The sequence below is a fragment of the Brachionichthys hirsutus genome, chromosome 12, assembly GCF_040956055.1.
Source record: "Brachionichthys hirsutus isolate HB-005 chromosome 12, CSIRO-AGI_Bhir_v1, whole genome shotgun sequence".
Classification (NCBI taxonomy): Eukaryota; Metazoa; Chordata; class Actinopteri; order Lophiiformes; family Brachionichthyidae; genus Brachionichthys; species Brachionichthys hirsutus.
The window spans coordinates 3,950,605-3,970,734 of record NC_090908.1 but is presented as its reverse complement, the minus strand read 5'-3'; the positions used below and the strand labels follow the sequence as shown (position 1 = coordinate 3,970,734).

Below are 20,130 nucleotides of genomic sequence, written 5' to 3'. Positions count from 1 at the left end.
TGCGCTCTCTGAGTGCTTCAATTATAAGACTAGCCGTGCTGCAAGCTTTTAAAGAGACTTACGTATCCTGTCTGAGGAGCTTTCTGTGTGCGCTGGGGAGCTGGACACGCTGCTGCTCCGATGAGATGATGGGTGACTGCCTGGCCTCCTGTGATCTTCCAAGGAGGGAACAGGGGAGGGACTGTCCGGCAAGCGTTCCTGCAACCCCAGCAGCGACAGAAAGACACACAAAATAAATATCCAGTGCAAATGAAACAGGATGTAAGATCCATCCTCGGTGCTGCCTGCCTTCAAAGATACCTTTATAACAGAGGTGACCATTCTGGAGGGCAGGCTCTGGCCCTGTGCTGCGGCGGCCATGTTTGCAATGGTGCTGAGGTGGTTCATCTGGCTCATCGCCATGGTGACAGAGGCTGGGGGCAGGCTGACTGGGATTAGGGGGTGTGGCATCATCATGAAGGGGAGTTCCAGGCCTGAGACACATGAAGAGGTCGTTGGTTACTCAATGATGCATATTATGAGTGAGATATTCACGGGGGAAACTTCTGAGGGTCTGGATGGAAACTCAAACCCGGCTGCTGTTAATTCAGCCATCAGTAATTCCCGCTCCTGAGATACCCTTCAAAATTGGTGTCCAATAACACTAAAGCTTAGCAGTGCCATCCATTAGAGAAGAATGGAATCATTGAAATTAATCACGTCTCTGGTATCTTTCCATGTTAACATAATACACATAAATGTTTTACAACACATATTAATAATAGATACTACTGCAATAATAATAAAGAAAACGGGGTGCGATGACTATACACACACAGTCATTCAAAGAGCAAAGTTTACAGAGCAATAAATACGTATCAATTATTCTATGATGAATAAAAACGGCACATTATGGAAATTACCTCAATATTTACATATAAAAAATATCTCTGCGAAAACTAAAGGAATCTTGAAAACCGTGACCCAAACGAACAGTTAAAATGTGCTAATGACAAACAAGCAGTGCCAGACCGCAGTAGGGCCAACGTCTGTAGGCTAATTATAGCAGCGACTCCTCGCCAGGGACAGAGCGGAGGACGAAGAGACCAAAAAAGAGTCCAGTCACTTTCAGCTCGCGAAATAATCGGACGTTTATTCCTTTCTCTTTAATATGCGCAAAATGTATTCTATTACAGCAACAAAGATATCTTCAAAACGCTTTAAATGATTCAATTTCTGTCGCCAACGGGGGGGCCTAATTGAGGGAACTGAACCATTAGTAGTCTGGAAATGTAAAGAAAGTGCAATAAAGATACCGTAGGCGGCGAGCAGTTAGTCAGACTGCGGCTCTGCTCCGTGCTTCTGAATGGTTTAATGAAAACAAGGCAACTTTCAAAGGACATGCGCGTAAGACAGAAGGTCAAAGTTAGGTGTCTGGAACACCGGCGCCCCCCGCCCCTTCCGATCGCGCCGCTCTATGGGGACTTTGAACTGGCAGGATCAAAAGTGATTGGGAACAGTTTGGTCTCATTCCTTCCAGTACTCAGATGCTTGTCCTAAAATGCTTTTGAGAAAAACCTCAGAGGCACTACTGGATTTGATTGAGCCTGTCTGTTGATTTTTCACTCCTTTTTTCCCCTCGCTCTTTCCTGGCAGCCCAGTTCAAGGCGAAGGAAAACTGCATGAAAGATAAAGTGAAGGGGGGGGGGGGGGGATAAAAAAAATAGCAATCCAAAGCTGATCCACAAAACAACTCCACTCCTCTTTTTTTTTCAGTAGCCAAAGGGCGAGGAGATCTGCATGGCGAAGCCTCTAAAGGGAAGGACACTGGTTGAAAATGAAAGGACATGAGAAGTACTCCTCTGTGTCATTCCTCTTCTTCCAAAAAAGCATTGATTTCCATAAGAAAGATGGCGAGCAGTTTCTCAGCGGCGAGTATTCCTAACACTATAAAGCAGGAGAGATTAAAGGAAGGCGGAAGCCAAGCAGCACCTTGTATCAAACCGCCTCTGCTGTAGCTCAGACTGAATCAATTACCACTCAGCAGGCTAAGCTCAATTAAAAAACACCACAGAGGGGCTGATTGTGGGGGTGGGGTGGGTTACTTACTGTAGGACAACATGGAGGGGCTTCAGCTACCTGTCAGGCTTTCAAGGCCACTCAAGGGCCGGAGAGAAGAGACTTATTTTGCTTTTGAGATGGCCGTATTACATCTGTCCAATCATGGCTTCAGACATTAAGAAAGACAGATAGAATTTCTTTATTTTTTTTTTAATACATCAGTAACCTGGGAAGAAAAAGCGGAGGACCAAAGTCCGCTTGTGTCTTTGTCATACCTGTGTGGGTTTTGGTGACAGACGTGCCAGGGGGGAAACACAGGGCCTCTGTTCACTCAGACGGGGGGTATTAGTCTCGCTTTCGGATGCCCACCAGCCCTTTTCATGTCGCCCCCCACCCCAAAGCTGTGTTTCTCCCATGAAAGCCTATTCAGGCCAATGTAGGGGAATGTGCCACGGAGCAATAAGGCCCGGGCAAATCCTTTTATGAGCTGATGAAAGCAGCAAGGTGAGAAGGATGTTGGTTTATTCAAGGCATCTGAAGTAAAGTGTTTTTCCCTTCATTCATATGCAATTCCTTCCCATTTGCTCGACTTACTCTCGGCGCATAAGAGGAGAATAATTGCAGCTCACTATCCTGAACAATTTGTAAGCTGCTGATAATCGTACGCAGGATTTTCTGCTTCCAAAAGTGGAATCAGCAAGCATTTTTCTGGATTCATTAATTGCATAGATACTCTGCAGATATTCCAGAGGGCATACTGTAAAATAACATATTTATCAGTTTGTGTTTATCTCAGACAGAAGTTCAGACTTGATGAGAAGGGACCCCCCCCCTCCACACACACACACACACACACACACACACACACACTCCGAAGGGCACAATCATTGGAGTAATTTACCTGAAGTAAGCCTGAGGGACCTGAAAAGGTGAACTCCTATTTACCATCATTAAAACTACAAATCACTTAATACCAATATAAACAGCTCAGCTATTACACTGTGTAGCGCTCGGGAGTTCATGCATGGATAAGCAAAGATCCGAATCGCAGAGGATGAATTGAATGGATTAAAACAGCCCTCGGTAACGCCGCGATTAAAAAGCTGAAACAAACGGCCGACGGAAAGATGGATACTTTTCAAAAATGGCACCGCAGCACAATTGAATTGGGAGTGTTTTAAAATGATTATAGAATGAGAGCCGCAACTTATTTTAGTGACGGTAACGGTAAGCTGCGGTGATTTCTGCAGCAGCTCGGCGTCGCATAAAAGGAAGTCATCTTTTCTGGCTGTTGAACCCGACAGAGGGAAACATGAAAAACATTTAAAAAAAAAGAACCAAACCATTGCCATTTAAACGGTGTGGCGGTAGCAGCCGGACCCTTTGCCCTTAACCCTGCTGTGGACAGATTTCCCCTGACAAAAATTAAACTAGCTCCTACTTGCCGCTTTATTATCTCTTCAACTGAGTGATTTATTGTTTGTGGCGCGAAAGAACCAAAGAGAGGGAGAAGATTACATTTCAGTCAAAGCTTCTTTTTTTTTACTCCCTCTGTCCAGGAAAAGAAAAGAAGAAGCTCCCGACAAACAATAATGTCAGCTGTAATTGATCGGAGGTCGCTGGCTGGGCCTGCAGTAAAAAGTGCACTATTTAAGCGACAATCGGCCCCGTGCTCTTCAGACGCTAGCGCTAATGAAGCTGTCTGTCTGGGCTATTTACCTTCTCTTAAATGGAAGGGGAGAGATGCACTGCAGGAGACAGGGCTGGAGAGGATCTGCCTCTCGCTCCCCTGAAATAGGACCTGCCCATGCCTCAGGAATGCATAATTGGCTGGCGCAGCCAAAGCCGGGGATGCGGCGCTAATTAAATGACTTGTTTAAAGCCTATCTGTCTTTGTTTGGGAGGAACTGAGCGTCAGAACAATGCATTGTAAATGCTGTTGTCAAACAAACATTCCTGGTTATCCTTTGATTTGAATTGAACAAGACAAAGGGCTGATTTGTGCGGCGGAAGCCTTTGGTTTTCATGGCGTTGAGATATTTTTATATATTTTTTTTCCCTCCTCTGATCTGTCAAACTGAACAGGACCATTCCAGTCAAGCAGCTAAATGAACTCCATCACTGCACAATGCGCATGCAGTCCAGCGCTGCAAAGCAATTTCAGTTTTCCTCCTAATTGCGCTTGTAAAATGCCCCCATGTCGTGTATTCCTCCGACAAAGGTGAGGCGACGGTACACACACACACACACACACACACGGGAAGTCTTTGTTGTGGTCGTATCGAGGTTTTGCACACCAGTCCCAAAAGGAAATAAACGGCTCCTGACAAAGGATCTGTCATGCTGGAGGACACTCGGAGGCCCCTCCATTGCACTAATCATCGATTCATCTTTGCTACAACTGTTAATCTGCTGCAGAAATCGCAGATCCTGCCATGTGACCACGGAAGGGCGCCTTCAAGCATCCATAAATACGTTGTCTGGCATCACGGTGCCATTTTACACAACACAAGCTTACGTATGCAAAGCAAAGAAACTCTCCCACATGCACAAACACAAACACAGATGCAAACAAGAAAAAACACAGACACACACACACACACAGATGGTAGGTTCAGCCAAGGCTGGTGAGTCCTGTTTCTCATTAAAATGGGGGGGGGGGGGAAGGTATTGCGCTTTGATGTAGCCACCCACAGCCGTTCGGTGTCATTGAAAAAAACTTTGAAGCCTTTTGTGTTTGTGCAGTTAATGTTGATGATAGAGTAAACATCTTGCCTTTGTTAAATACCTGCCACGCTCACATATGCACACACACACACACACACACACACACACACACACACGCAAACGGATACATAAAAAGAAAGCATCATGTGGCAAGACAGAGATGCAAGGATGAAAACACACACAGGTCCGTCCTCAAGACGGGGTTTTTGTGTAGCTAATGCTGTATAGGTATGTAAACACACTGAGCAGGCCAGACATGAACACACACATCTTCTATTCCCGTAACCACAATGATTGGACACGTTTCAATCTAATTCAAAATCAACACAATATGTTAACGCATGCCAGGATACAGTTTCAGATTATTCAGATGGCCAGCGATTTCCTGCCGGGATGTTTAATGTAATGTAAGAGAAGCCACGATAAGAAAAGATTTGCGGTTTGATGAGGTGACATAATTGCTTTTCTCGCCAAACTGCTGCGATAGAAAGGATCGAGAAGACAGACAGAGGTGTTTGTCCTTTAAGTGTACAAAATCCAAGGCAGGCAACTTTTATGGGACGATTTAAATCCTTGGGTCTAATGGCATGTGTTCCTTATGAAAATTGAAAGATCAATCATCTCTGTGGCAGATCTGTTGCCGAAAAAAAGAGTTCATCCCGCTTTAAAGAGGGAAAAAAAGGCTCAACAGCACAGCCCCGCCCACTGCAGCCCCGCTTTCAGCTGTCTATTTGTCTCTTAGCCGAAAATGTTAACAATAATCCAGCCATATGCTCGCATGTGGCAAATCTCATTACGGTAAATGACCTTTACCAGCCAATGCCAACATCCTCGTGCTTGATAACGCAGCTCGTAGAGAACAGTGTGTGTGTGGGGGGGGGGGGGGAGGAAGACAATGGTGGGTTGACTTAACAAAATCATGCACATTGCTGGGGTGGCCAGACAGCCAGGCCTTCAGGACACATTAGTAACCGCTGTTCACTTCCCTAATTTGGGTCGGAATCAGGCTCACTTTACATTTGTCACACATCACTCTCGATGAGCGGCCCAACATCGACGAGAGAGCATCAGCATCTGATCGGCGACAGCGAGCCGCAGCACAGAGAGCGCCGCGAGCAGGAGAGGAGAGCTGTGACTTGCAGCTGTCGCTACTGCGGGTGCAATATATTCAAGCCCAATCAATAAAAGCCCCCGCAGACAGCGACACCCAGGCAGACAGAGGAATCATTTTCATCTGATGCTTAGCAAAGGCTCCCCTTTTAAAAAGATTGCGTTCAGTCAATGGCACAAGTTGTCATTTGACTAAGGCTCCCGAAATGAAATATATTGACGTGTGTTATCAATCAGAGCCCACTTCTGCTATCATTTCGCTTTAGTTGAGGGAGGGGTGGGTGGGGGTCAGTTTGCATGTGCTCACCAGATCAAATCATCTGTTTGAATTACAAAAATTAGCCTCGCTGTTTCGAATGCTCTCAGCTCCTTTGCTGCAGGCCTTACTGGGAATGCTCACCGCGGTCCCAAAAAGAACGGAGATGGGTGAAATAAGACTTACATTATGCTGATGGATTCGTATTACTTTATTGGGAACCCTACACACGGTTAATCCCCACGTACGCTGCTCTTTGTTCGCCCTGTTAAGATGGTGAAATGCTTTAGCGTTATTTGATTTTGTTTTATCTCCGTCCCAGCAGAGGGGACGTTAGGTGGTGAAGGTGTCCGGTCTCAATGTGGCTGATGGCTCGATTTGGATGAGGGTTCCCATATCATCATTGAGAGGAAAAACCCTTCGGCTCACGCTATCGATGGAACGCTATCGTGGACACAAACGCTCTTTGATTCTAGCCCTGACTGTGTCATCGTCAGGCGGTGGAACGTTTTCACCAGCAGATCACCGTTTTGCTGCCTTTGTTCTCATCATCCTTATTGCCGTTGCTGGTGCTGTGCATACGGTAATATTATTACTCTAAGCTAATGTTTCTGCTTAGACATAATCATGATGAAATGAGCGCACACGCATATCCAAGCTCTCTGCAAAAAAAAATTATCCTCATTCTGTGAATCTACAGGCCGTGCATGTTCCGCATTATTGCAACCTGTGAACGCTCATCATCGCTGAAAGGTTGAATGTCATTTATTACACATATCACATTTACACCAAGTGACATTGTCTTTTCAGATTGTGTTGATCTCTTCACTTTCAAAGGTCAGCCCCGTTTCCTGGCTAAATTCAACGTGACAGAGAATAGTGAGGAGGGGACAGCCAAACGCACACACACCCCCCCCGCATCAAAACGCTCCAAATTAATCTATCCAATTAATGAAGAATGAAGCCTAATGTTGATGAGGGATGACAACTCCACTGGTCAGTTGTTTTTTTATAGCTCTGATCCTGCTATTGTGAACTAACCGCACGAGGTCTGTCTGGTGTGTGTGTCCCCCCCCCCCCCCCCCCCACACACACACACACAAGTGTTTATTCCTCCAAAGATGATAGAACCCGCTACGGATCATTACAAAAAAATAATGTTAATAATGAATTCCCTCTGTTACTGGACTCTATTTCTGCAGTTGTCTGCGTTTTGCGTGTTCTGTAGCTACACCAGTGTGCCGCGCCGTTTCCCAATCATGCATATTCAAGTATTATGCCGATACTGAACAGACGACGCAACTGGAATTAGAACGAGGACGTTAGACTTCATTAAAAAAAGAGAAATGATTATCGGGTTTATCTTTTGAAATGTCTATTAAAATGTGTGTGCCGTTCTTCACTTATCTGTCACCTGGCTCCCATGAGCCTGGCAGACTAATAGAGAGATGTTGAGGGCCAAAGCCCAAGAGAGACAGAGACCCATCGAGCGCTTTGCTCGAGCTGGAAGGCTGTCTGTCTCCTCTGCCACTCCTCTCTTGTCGAGCTCAGACTGTCTGATGCAGTTACTGCCACCGCTCCCGTGCTCCTCAGGACTCGCAGTTTAAACGGGCAACCTATTTTGTCCAGTTCAGCCTCCGTGGCAGAATAAAAATAATGTCTAAACAAGCCACGTTACCAGTGCGTAAATCAGACGAGGCAATAATGTGTCGCAGCCAAAAGAGGCGTTCTACGCTCATGAAATGAATTCTATTCAGCCCATGGCTACAATCTAGTCTCTCTCAAGAGCTTCGGCTGACAAAGGCACCCACAAGAGAACACGGGAGGAAGATGGATGGAGTTGCCCCTAGACACTCATATCAGGTCAGTATGTGCTTTATCCCCTAATGGTTAAGGTTAGGATTGAGTAGGGGGTGATACTAGATCTGAGCCTGAGGGCCATTGTTCTGTCTAGAGAAGCAGGAAGTAGCCACCATCCTCCATCATGGCCCACATTTAGCTGCGCTGCGCCACCAGCAGTGGTGCAGCGAGCTGGCTGGATGTGTCCTTCCACGCAGAGAGCTTTATTATTAGAAAGGACATAAACAGACTAATTAAATCGCAGCAGTGGAGCCGGGCTGACAGCTGGTGCAGAGCGTGTGACCAAACAGATCCCTATCAAAGTGCAGGGACACTGTCTATGACACACACACACTTTATGTAGTGCGCCTGCCATCACACATGCATGCAGACATGTATTTATAAAATGCTATTGGTTTTATAATTGACGACTGTCATTTTTCCCAGTCTCATCTTAATGTCTTATTTTATCTGTCTAGAACGGAACACATGATCCAAAATGCTATGCTATCCAGCAGAGCAGTAAACACTCGGGTAATTAGTCCACGGCCTCCGAGCTGACTCCCCTCAGCTTTGCAGCACGGCCAAGCACGGACCCCATATAGAGCGGAGCCGAGTTATGCATTGATCTTCGAAAATTAAGGCTAACTGGCCCAGATTGCAGCATCTTGATGTACCTTCTGGATGGGCAATGTTCTATACATGTATTATTTGTCGAGTAAACAGGATGATTTGGACTCGCTGTGCTTTAAAATGAACACATCGTGAATAATTAATGGCGGCCCCCTTAAAGCGCCGTTGCCTGTGTGGCCGCAGACGTAAAACCACTGATGATGTGAAAATATAGTTTTAACAAGTCAATAATGGTGAGTGCAACAAGAACGGCCTATAATCAATGAGGCTGCAACGTTTGCAAACAAGGACTTAAATTATAACGCCGATAATTGATCTCTTCCACACACACCCCGGTCCACCTTGTGATGTCATTGTTTATTGATTGCTTCCTGCCAGGGAGGGACGATGAGAAGTTTCAGAGTTTTGCTTTTGTTATGACTCCTGCCGCCCTCCCCTTCCCCTGCACCTTTTCCTCCTCCACCCACCCCACCTTCCCCGTCTCCATTTGGAATTTGCAAGCTGTAGCACCAGCTTAACCAAAAAGGATTAAGTCCCATACCCAACTGAGAACACAGATAATGCTCAGTAATTGGTAAAAAATGAAGATGAATGGGACAGCTAGATAAGGACCAATTAGCTGCTGGGAGTGTACAGCTGTGGTCTCCTCACAGAACACTCTCAGGGGCCAAGCCCCCCCCCCTTCCTTCTCTCGCACACGTGCACACACTCGCACGCACACAAACAAGGAAGAGGGTGGAGCGTGTAGAAATTAGCCTGATGACCCTTAGGAGGAGAGAGTGATGCCTCCTCATCGTCTCACCCAGAACCTTATCTCTCAACTCTCAGCCAGGCAGCACTCCAGGTACCTGTCACCGTCCTTCCAGCCTCGGCATGGCATGCGGCTCTGCTCTCCTGTTGGGCACAGGCAGCCGGGGCTGATGCCACGTACGTGAAAGGCTTTCTGGTGTGGAGTAGCTGCTGGAGAGTGGAACTGTTTGCATGGCTCAGTTTGGAGTTGAGGTTGGGTTCTGAGTGTATGGTCGGCGCTGACAGTGAGCAGAGCCTGTTGTGCCCCCCCACCCTTCACTGCGGCTCTGTCTGTGAGTTATTTGGTCTTGGCATCATCTGGCTGATGACAGTGGAATTCCCATATCTAATTACAAACAGGATTTCAGCTCCATTAGAGTTGTGTGTGAGGAATCGGATGAGTGGCAGGGCAGCACCCAGTGGCCAAAGAGAGACAGAGGGTGAAACACACACACACACACACACACACAACAGGAAGTCAGTTTCTGCAGGTCTAAGAAACAATATTTTCCTTCTACAGCTGAATGCAATCTCTTCTTTAGAACTTGGCAGGTGTTTATTAGCGGACAGCTGACAATATTCTCTATCCATGTAATGAAGGTTGTGGCTGGGGTCAATGCACTGGGGGGGGGGGGGGTGGCGAGCTGTTTACCCCCCCAAGGCCAAGCGCCACATGTGTTTTGCTTGGTCTGTGATCTGTAATTGTGGCATTTCCTGAGAGGCGCTGGAAAAAAATCCACATTGTGCTCTGAGAAAGGCTCGCTCTGCCCAACTCTTGTGAGGGGAAATCGAAGGAGGACACGCCCGCTCCTTTCTCCCTTTATACAACTTCATTATATCATTTCATTTCAACTCTTCCTCACAAACAGGTCTTCTCTCAGGATGTTTTGATTATTTTGGTTGATGAATGAACTGCCTGTTTTATCCCCCCCCTTATAATTAATAGCACTGATGCAAACAGGAAGGTCTAATTGTGATGAATATTTAATGCGAGGGAGAAATATTAGCCCCTTTCGATTTGCATCAACACAAAGACAGGCGACAGGCAATCCAACTCTCCAAACAGAACAGAACGTCCTTCGCTGGCTGGCTCCGCTCCGCTTTGCTTTAAGTGCTTCAGGAAGATGAGGCACCTGCATTTTAGCCTGAGGAGGAAGCTTTTCAATGGGTTTATGTAGTAGCTCTTTGTGATTAAATGGATCCATGTCCTTAGAGGCATCGTCAGAAGCACGCTAATTATCGTGTGGATTCCTATCGTGGTTGGTAACATTATTTGTGAGAGTAAACATGGTGTTTGTGGAGTCTTATCTCAAGCTGTGTGATTATTGCTTTCCTCTGACTCTTTAAAACAGCGTGAAGTCGTGGCCTCGCCATCGATGGAAACAACAGTCAGTCCCGTCTGCAGCCAAATACCTGTTGTGCCCACTCCATGCTATATGAGTCAAGAGATGACACCTAAATAACCATTGGGTGACGGGCATTAGCTAGTCCCACTCTTTGGGAGAAGACATTTTTGGAATGTTGAAAAAGAAATCGGAGAAATGACAAAATGCTTTCATGAAAAAAATAAACCTGACAGTTGGAGGCGGGGGGCTCGATACGGCAGACACGCATGGTGCTCGCTGTCTCTCGCGGCCCCACTGTGCCGAGCAGGCCGTATTTCTCCAGCGTATTATCAGGATGACTCCTGCTGGCCACCCTGTCACAGGAGAGTGCTTGATATAAACAAGAGATTGCTGCGACACACGGTAATCAATATTGGGATGGTTTCAGTACCAAACATCATTTGTCTCTGCGACCATTCCTTTGACCAAACGAAGCATTAATTCAAATCGTAAATCTGAGCTGATTTAAATCCGAGGAGAGAGAGTGCCCCCCCCTCGTCTGACTGCCTGCCCCTAATGATTTATTTTCTACATTTCTGCGAGCGAGAGATTTGTCCATACTCACTGACAGGTCACCTTCAAACGCCAGTGGCAGACTGTTCATCACCATGCAGACGAGCATCTCATCGCTGCGAGTAAATATTAAAGGAAAAGAATCCAATTGATTGTGGATGGGGGGGGGGGGAGGGAGGCGTCGCTGCCATATATTTCACTCAGAGAGCTAATGCTGTGGCCCATGTACCCACACCTAGAGCGGCTCCCCCCCGCCAGAATTATGATTCTACTGGGAGCCTGTGTGGCTGGCTGTGGGCTCAAGGTTACAATTTAAATTGTAAAAAGATAAAACAGCTTCTTATTAGCTCTCGAACCGCAGCCTTGCTGTTGGTACTCACATTTATCTTTATTTCTGTGACCTCGCAGGCTCGCATGATTTTTCTCTCTCTTACATACTCCATTCTTCTTGGAGTAATGACCTCACACTTTATGCATTTTGCATTGTTAAATCTGCTCAAAAACACATCTCACACACACCGTAAGCTGCGCGGTGTCAAGTATTACTGATGAAATGTATTCAGGAGTCGAGGCCATTTATTACAGTAAGTGAATCCAAACCTCCGTTCAGCAATCAAAGCTGCAGGGATTACATTTGGTTTATAATTCGGAATGCGCTCGTATATTCTGCACCAACATACATGATCATTCTCCTTACTGCACTAAGTGGTTCTGTGTGATATTGCAACAAAAAAAAAAAGGTTTCTGCATTTGAAAGTTAATAATGAATTGAAATAGCACATAGTGTAAAAACCAGCGCTCGCACAGCAATTCAATTAGAGCTTGTTAGAGGCTGTTAGCTGCGTTCACAGCTTCGCTGAGATGTTTAGGAGGTTTCCTCTTTTAGCCAAAAGTCTTATACTTCAAATGAAAACAAGAGCGACCTGAAAAATATATTTACTGGATTTAAAGATAACAAGTAAGTGACTGTCACACAATTCGTCTGCGCTGTTTGCTTATTTATCAACGTTTCCTCGGGTAAAATACTAAACTAGTTACACGCAGACACACACACACACACACACATATATATAGAGAGAGAGCAGATCAGAAGAGTTTGTTTCAAATGGTGACTGAATATGTCAATTTATCGTATGTGTGTCTGTGTGTGTGTAAGTGTTTATTTCTACACATGAAATAATTAGCTCCATGCGTTTGAGTTCTGTCACGGTGTGTTTGTTGGCGGCGGTGTGAAGGGCGGCCTCACCGAGGCTGGAGCCGAGGTCTCCATTCTCGCCGTCGGCCCCGTGGTGGTTGACGTTGCTGTGGTAGCTGCTCATCGCCTCCAGCTTGATCTTTTTGACCTTCATGGCCTCTGCGATGGCTGCGTTGGCAGCTGCCGCCGCCGCCGCCGTCAGGCCTGGGGAGAGGAGGTTAGAGTAGGAAGAGCACTTAGAGACAGCCACGGATGGTGCTGGTGCCGAGCAACCACACCTGCAGAACCACAAAACCTGCCCCGGTGAATGGAAAATACACAAAGCACAGAGACTTGTGAAATTATAAAACAATGGATATTTCTTTACACTCTAAGTAGAATAAGTGTCTGTGATCCCAGCTTGGTGTTTTATCTTCTGACAGGGGATATCTCCACAGCAGGATCTCCCGCTGATGGGATGGATCCATGTGTGCGTGGCAGGATTTGACTTTTAGGAAACGTTTCACCCACTTTGATAATCGCTGCCACCACAGTGATGCATTTGTTCCTTGATGGGAACTGGTGCAGTCAAGACAATAGTGCATGTGTGTACATTTGATAAAATACCATGTGCATGTCGGCATGCATCTTGTCCTATAGTCTCAGTGATGCAGTGTGACACCAGATCAAGGGTATCTATATGTTAGTAATGGGTTCATATTTACCCGAATGATGCTTAATTAACAATTAACAATTCTTCACAGCTACGTTGTACTGTATACGGCTGTATGAGAGTCAAGGCTGCACCTCTAAAGGAAGATTATGAACAATCAGTTCATTTTATTCTTTAAAACTTGCTAAATTAAATCTAAATGGTGAATATGTTTGATGAAAAACAAAAAGAAAACATCCATGCAAAATTAGAAAACAGATACGACGGGTACCATGTATTTTCAATAAATAATGAGAGGTTTTTTCCGCTGTTCTGTTTTGCTTGAACAGAGAATGAAGCTACAGCTTGTTCCAAAGAGTTTGTACACAAAAATCTATGGAAAATAAAAAGCACATTTTGGCTGCCTTACAGGTACAAGACAGCATTAGCGTAAACCGGATGTGCCGTGGCTCATTATCGGACCCGAGGCCGCCGTTTCCATGAGCAGACTAAATGACTATTGACAACACATTGGAACTGATCGTCCCCTTTTACGCTGCTGTCTGAATACGCACTATATTAGCAGTATTTGACATGGTCTTCCGCCTCAATGAGAACTGACTGGCCGTGCTTGATATAGTGAGTCTGAGATTACACACGTGCATATGCTGAGCGACGCTGCAGAGATCGTAAAGCATCGGTTTGTCATTGTGGTTTCTCCTGAGTCCTGGTGCGTTGAACGTGACTGAAATCTTTATTCATGAGGCTGGTCTTGAACAGCAGTGAGGCAGATAGCGCTAAAGCTCCTCTACAGGCCTGGGTGTGTCTCAGGAGAGTCCCATGACTCCTCTCGCCAACCCCCAGCAACAACATCAAAGATGCAAGGAGAGAGAGAAAAAAGATATGTACCTATTAGTGGAATCACTCATATCCACATCACGGTGTATCACCTGCCTCTTTACGGTGCTGCTTATTCTGGATATACAGGTTTGCCTCACGTTTGACGCAGAACAAGGCAACGGCTGCGTTTATCATCCCTAAGCTGTCACGTCTCCGTGATGGGACTCGAGAGCAGCTATTAGCCATGCATCTGAGGGGGAGACACAAGTACAAGGAGAGGTAGAAATCGAACACGTGTCCCTAATAGATGCATGCGAACATGCGCACACCTGTTTCACCCACACACTGAGAAGCAGGCATGCAGGAGCATCCCGGCCGGGGCGCCTTCTCCTCGCAGCCCCCAGCTGATAGGCAGATGGTGAGAATCACTCTGAGCCTCTGACAAGGAGGTGCATATAATTTAAAGCCTTGTTTGCATCTTAAAATACATCAGGACCATATTGATGTACAGTCTACATCATGTCAGCCTGGACCCTCTCGTTTGCAGTGGGCCCTGGCTGCTGTTTAATATGCATAGGCAGGCTGGGTGGGGGGGGGCGCCACCGCCTCACAAGAAGGTGATACTTCTCCACATAATGAATGTGGCCTCTGCCCAGCCTGAAGGTCAGCCTTCATTTGTGTATAATGGGCAAGAGTCAACTGTTTTCCAAATGAGACGTATGCAGAACAGACTGCCGAGTAAATATTGAAATCACCTCTGGGCTGTTTGTGTGATAAATTCCCCCCACAAATCAGGTGCTGCTCAAAGGAGTGCTGCAGCATGGCTCTGCAAAGCTCCCCACCTCTGCGAGAACACTCTGGTTTATTGCACCGCAGCCTGTGTCCTTTTCCCGAAGCACCGTGAGCTGTGCAGCAGGAAGAACAACACAAAAGGAAGAATGGGTTTTGGTCAGTTAATAAAGGATAAGAAATTGATCTGTGCTATTTTGAAATGTTTTTTGTTTTTTTACTAAATTCACTCCGTAAATCAAAATATTTGCTCTGATAATAGCTTCATTTCTTCAGATCAATTGTCACATCCACATAAAACACACCTCAATAGGTAGACGCTGGTACCGAGCAACAAGTCCATTACAGCCACTGGGGGGGGGGGGGGCAATCCCACTCAACATTAATCTGCATTCATTACTATGCAAATAAAACAATCCTGTGTCTCAAATATTCTTTCAAAGTCACCTTTGGATTCCGAACTCTTTTCTCTTACGGACGTTTTGGACAAGTCCTCCTGAACAGCAAACAAACGGTAAATCACAGCACCCCCCCCCCCCCAATGCCGAGCCACACCAGTCAGAGACCCGAAAAGGGGGGAGCAGTTGGACAAATAAAGAATAGCACGGCGCTGTCACAAGGGGAGCACAAAACAGCAAATAACAGAGACAAGGTCTGACGGTAGCCCTTGGAGCAGCTGTCATATTAAATAATAATGAAGGATCTATTAATATGCAAAGGACGCAGCAGCCGACTGGCTTAACGCTGTCATGCCTCTGCATATTGTCAGGATCTTCATCATTAATTAACATGCGAGCTGCCCCATACCTGCGCCAATGTCAGAACACTCTTACAACAAACACACCCGATGCCTATGCCTTCCGCCACCAGCTCCTATAATGAAATTAAAATCAGATTAACTTCACATCAGTACACAAAAGACAGACTTTTTTTTTTAACCACTTTCTCTCGCAGAGATTGCAACAAAGAAAATAACTCCACAGCTTATCTGCTGTGCCTCTGTCAGGGACGGCACCATAGGCAACAATGAAAACACACTTTATTTATCGGACCAGGAGGATAAGTAGGGAAGAGACGCTCCATGCCAATGAGCACGGCCGCCTAATCTCATGCACGGCCCAGTGGCTGCACGGCAATGACAAACTGGCGACTCTTTTAGCTACACTGCACCACTTGAACTGTGCTATCCACATCATGACAAACTCAGCATCAATTACACAGCGCGCTAACCTTCTGACAAGCGGCGGACTGAGAGGAGGGGTGGGAGACACAAGCAACACTAAATCACCTGCTGCATACGGGATCTACTTTAAAGCGGCTCAGAGTGGCAGCGGATCGCAGGATCCACTCTAGAAGCTGACGTGTTAATTGTACATCCCAAAAAAAAGAGCATTACATATTACAGCATGTCTCCTCTTACAGTGCCTCGTGTGAAGAAGCAGGCCTCCGCTCACACACACACACACTTGTAAAGTGGGCCAGAGCCAGACAGCATTAAAAGAAAGAGTGTTTCTATCAGTAAAGTACAGGACGCGCCCCGGTTAGATGCAGGTGACATTCATCTCTCTAATGGTAGATGCAGAGCTCTTACGTTATTCAAAAGGTTGAAGCCATATCCAGGACATAAATGAATTATATTGACGCTGCTGCTTAGGCGGTGGCCAGAGTGTGAGTGGAGGGAGGCCCTCTCCACTTTAAAGGAGATGTCATCTCGGTGTGGTGTCAGTCCACAGCAAATAATCCGATTTGGGCGGGGAGGGGGGGGGGGGGGGGGGCAATCTGCCCGTAATGCATCAGCAACTGGAAAGGCTCCAGCGCAATCGTCCCTTCCCTGAGGAAGGGTGAGAGCGCGAGCACCTACAACAGGCATTCAGACGGGCACACACATGGTGGTTTCACACACATGTGAGGGTATTTCCCTAAATGGAACCGTAAGCATATTAAGATTGTCCTTTTCTAAATGGAACCGGTGTCAAGGGCAAAGATACATATGTTAACAATGTGTTTCACAGAGGCCTCGCTGGTCCTGCTAGAGAGTCAGGGAGACGTCTCTGCACTGCGTTGAATATTCTCATTAATTTGAAGTTAATATCATTTAAGTCTATCCCGCATCTATATGTGTACATATAAAAAAAATATGTAAAAATGTGTGTTCAAGTGTAAACTAAAATCATGCAGAAAAAAAGCCCCTTATAATAAAGAGAAAATGAACAAAATCAGTTAGAAAGGCAGAATTTCCTTTTTAAAAAAGCACTGAATTCATTTACAGATAATATAAATATAAATATATTAACAGGCATTTGTGCTGGACTGAATTCAGTGTGTGCTTATATTTTTATACGCAATGAAATTTGGAAGAAACCTTCAGTCTGCTCAGTCTGAACAGAAATCCTTTCGTTCTCAGCTAATGGCAGCGCATGCTCGTTCACAAACAGCGGATGAAAAGACATAATAAAAGTCCGGCCAGTCATCCCCAATAAAAAGCATGACAGAGAATGAGTGCTCTACGGTTAAATAGATCATTCCACAACTTCCTGTCTCTGTCACGACATGAGAGCTTGCTGCTAATCTGAGCAGCTACCAGACAGGCCTGAGAGAACAGCAGCTGGGGAAGAAGCACAAGCAGAGCACATTCACACACGTGACACCAAGAGAGACAAAAAAAAACGTTGAAGAGGACTCCCGTTGCTCTTCGCGGCCCAAATTTGTGCTCTGGCTTTTTCACGGAGTCTTGGATCACTGGCGAAGCCTCCAGAAAAGTCGTCTGTCCACATTCAGCGTGCGTGTGTGTCTGTGTGTGTGTGTGTGTGTGTGCGTGCGTGCAAGTGAGTGCTAATATATCTGAAAAATGAGTGAAGGTGACATGACATGATAGTGTAACAGTTCCTCAATGTCATTTTTTTCAAATCATCAATCAGCATATGTGGGCATAACAAGATGATCAATTATCCTCCTTGGATGCTAATTTATGTGTGGTCAATTATGCTGAATTATTAATCTGTCACAATCTTGCACATTCCCTAACCTGACGTTTAATGCTTAATGCCAGAAATGAAACAATATGCAGTTTAATCATGACACAGAAAATGATGGAAAAGTTCAGTCTTTTCCACAGTTTATTAAGCTTAAAGCAATGAGAAGAGCAAAAAAAAAAAAAAACTCAATTACTTTATCCGTGCCTCCTGAATACGCCGACTAAATGTCAAGATCATGTGGTCCCTCTGGCCTTAAAGGGGAGGACATCAAAAGGCTTTTCTCTTGCTTTATGTTCCACTAAATAAAACAGCTCTTTCTCATCTTTGTCCTTCTCCGTGTTCACTTCAGCTTTTTGAGCTCTTCTACACGATGGCACAGACAGTCAGTGACCTTACCCCGTTTCCACAGTTCAAAGCAGGAGCCTGCGAGTCACGAGGATGGCCCAACCTGTGCTTAATATTGAATTTCAAACACTCCACGGATTGCCTCTTTATACAACAACAACAACAACAACAACACAACATTTCCAGACTGTTTTTCCAGAGGAGAAAAAAAATGTGTGAAGGAAGATAATTACAAATATATGTTAAATGTTTAGCATGCAAAAGCAACTGTGTTGTTGTTTCTTTATCTTTCGGAAAAGTGCAACAGTTAACAGTTGGTCAAACGCAATTTGTACTAAACACCGATCGAGCATTCAAAGAGCGTTTCCACTGCGCGAGATCATTAAATACGTATCAAGACGCAGGGCGGAATATGCAAATAAGAGCACTTACAGCCAGCCGACATCAAAGCAGCCACAATGAAGCCAGCCACAAATAGAACAAAAGCATTAGTCGCTATAAGACGTGGCCCGGGGCCGAGTTAGGGCACAAACGGTTGTTGTTGATTCTTGTGGCGATAAGCTTGCTTTAGCATCCCCATCGCCTGTTCACGTACACCAGCGGAGTGGATTTAATCGCACTAATTAGAATGCACTCAAGGCAAAATGCAACATCTACTGTAATAATCTGAGAGAAAAGATCTCCACTCCAATTTATTCTGCCCCTCGTGGCTTCCGGGGGGGGAGGGGGGGGGCGTGAGCGAAGGATCTGCTTTTGGTGAAGGAGTGAGCGGCTGGTGTCTGGTGGTCGGGTGCATGTGTCACTTCGGACTGGCTGCCATTTGGAGGACGCGCCGCGGGGAGGCCGCTGACGGTGCGAGCGAGTGTGGAAGAGAGAGAGAAAAAAACAGAAGAAGAAGAAGAAGAAGAGCCAGACAGTGAACCAGAGGTGATGGAGGGCTACAGTGGAAGACCAGTCTTTACCTGTGGGTGGGATCATGCCAGGGGACATGAGGCCAGGAACGGAGTGGGGCATGATGTGGGGGTTCTCCGATGATGTCACACTCTGGGTCCTCTTTGGAGGCCGTCCGGGTCTGGAGCTGTAGGGCAGAGAGAAGGAGAGCGAATGAGTGAGAGATGAGGAGAAGATTGGCAATGAGAGGAGGAGGAGGTGGCGGGGTGGGGGTGTCGCTGAGGGCGGTGTTAACGTTTGAAGCACTTCAGAATGCAATTCCTCTCCAAATATCTAACATGTACTGTAAATAAATGTCTTTTCAAGGACAGTTGCTTTCTGCAGCTCAACATAATAGACTTCCATAACTAATTAGATTACACGGTGAATTCATTTCCTTTATTGAAGATCAACCACTTTTTGATGCATAATTCATGGCCTGTACCTCGTTACCTGTTCCTCCGCATTAATATCCCCACACTATTTGAATTGCCTCGTTTGCATATGCTAAAATCCAGCGCGCGGCCCTCGGCCTGGAAATCACACGTTAACTCGTTATAATTATTGCAGTCAGGCCACTATTGATTTATGAGACTTTTAAAAACCAAATATGTGTAGTTCTGGTAATGAATGATATTTTAAGGTTCTTCAGGAAATTAAAAGGCAATGGCTGCCTTAGGAAATGTTCTGCTTGCTTGATTTAATGCGCGCCTTAGCTGGAAGGTGGTGTGACAGAGTGATTCAGGCCTGTTGGACGGTTCTGATGGGAGAGTTTTATTACACCAAACGAGGGGCCACGGATCCAACGGTGATAAACGAGCGTGCCCACCCCGCCGCGGACGAGAAAAGGCCTTCAAAGCAGATGCACCCCTGACTTTCAACACATCTTACTCATTCACTTATTAATACAGCTTGGAGTTGCAATCAATACCTACTTTGCAGGTTTATAGTTACAACAAAAAGGCTACAGGGCACGAAAAATAATAATAATGCAATGAGCGTTTAATAAGGAGGCTATGGAGGGATATTCCTTATGAACAAGGGGCTGGATGGCTCAGCTGCAGATGAATTATGGTGACAGATCGGCTTCATACATTATTTCACATACATTTTCAAGCTTTGCCAGGATACTA

General features: G+C 45.8%; 1 protein-coding gene across 1 annotated transcript in view; it reads right to left on the bottom strand.

The window, feature by feature from the left end:
• dachd (dachshund d) overlaps window positions 1-20,130 on the bottom strand; it is an 84,937-nt gene that overhangs the window by 20,712 nt on the left and 44,095 nt on the right. Inside the window, exons 2-5 of the mRNA XM_068746158.1 lie at window positions 19,030-19,145; window positions 12,539-12,691; window positions 301-473; window positions 63-198 (exon numbers count right to left, since the gene is read on the bottom strand). Coding sequence (XP_068602259.1) covers window positions 63-198; window positions 301-473; window positions 12,539-12,691; window positions 19,030-19,145 — 578 coding nt within the window. The remainder of the gene's footprint in view (window positions 1-62; window positions 199-300; window positions 474-12,538; window positions 12,692-19,029; window positions 19,146-20,130) is intronic.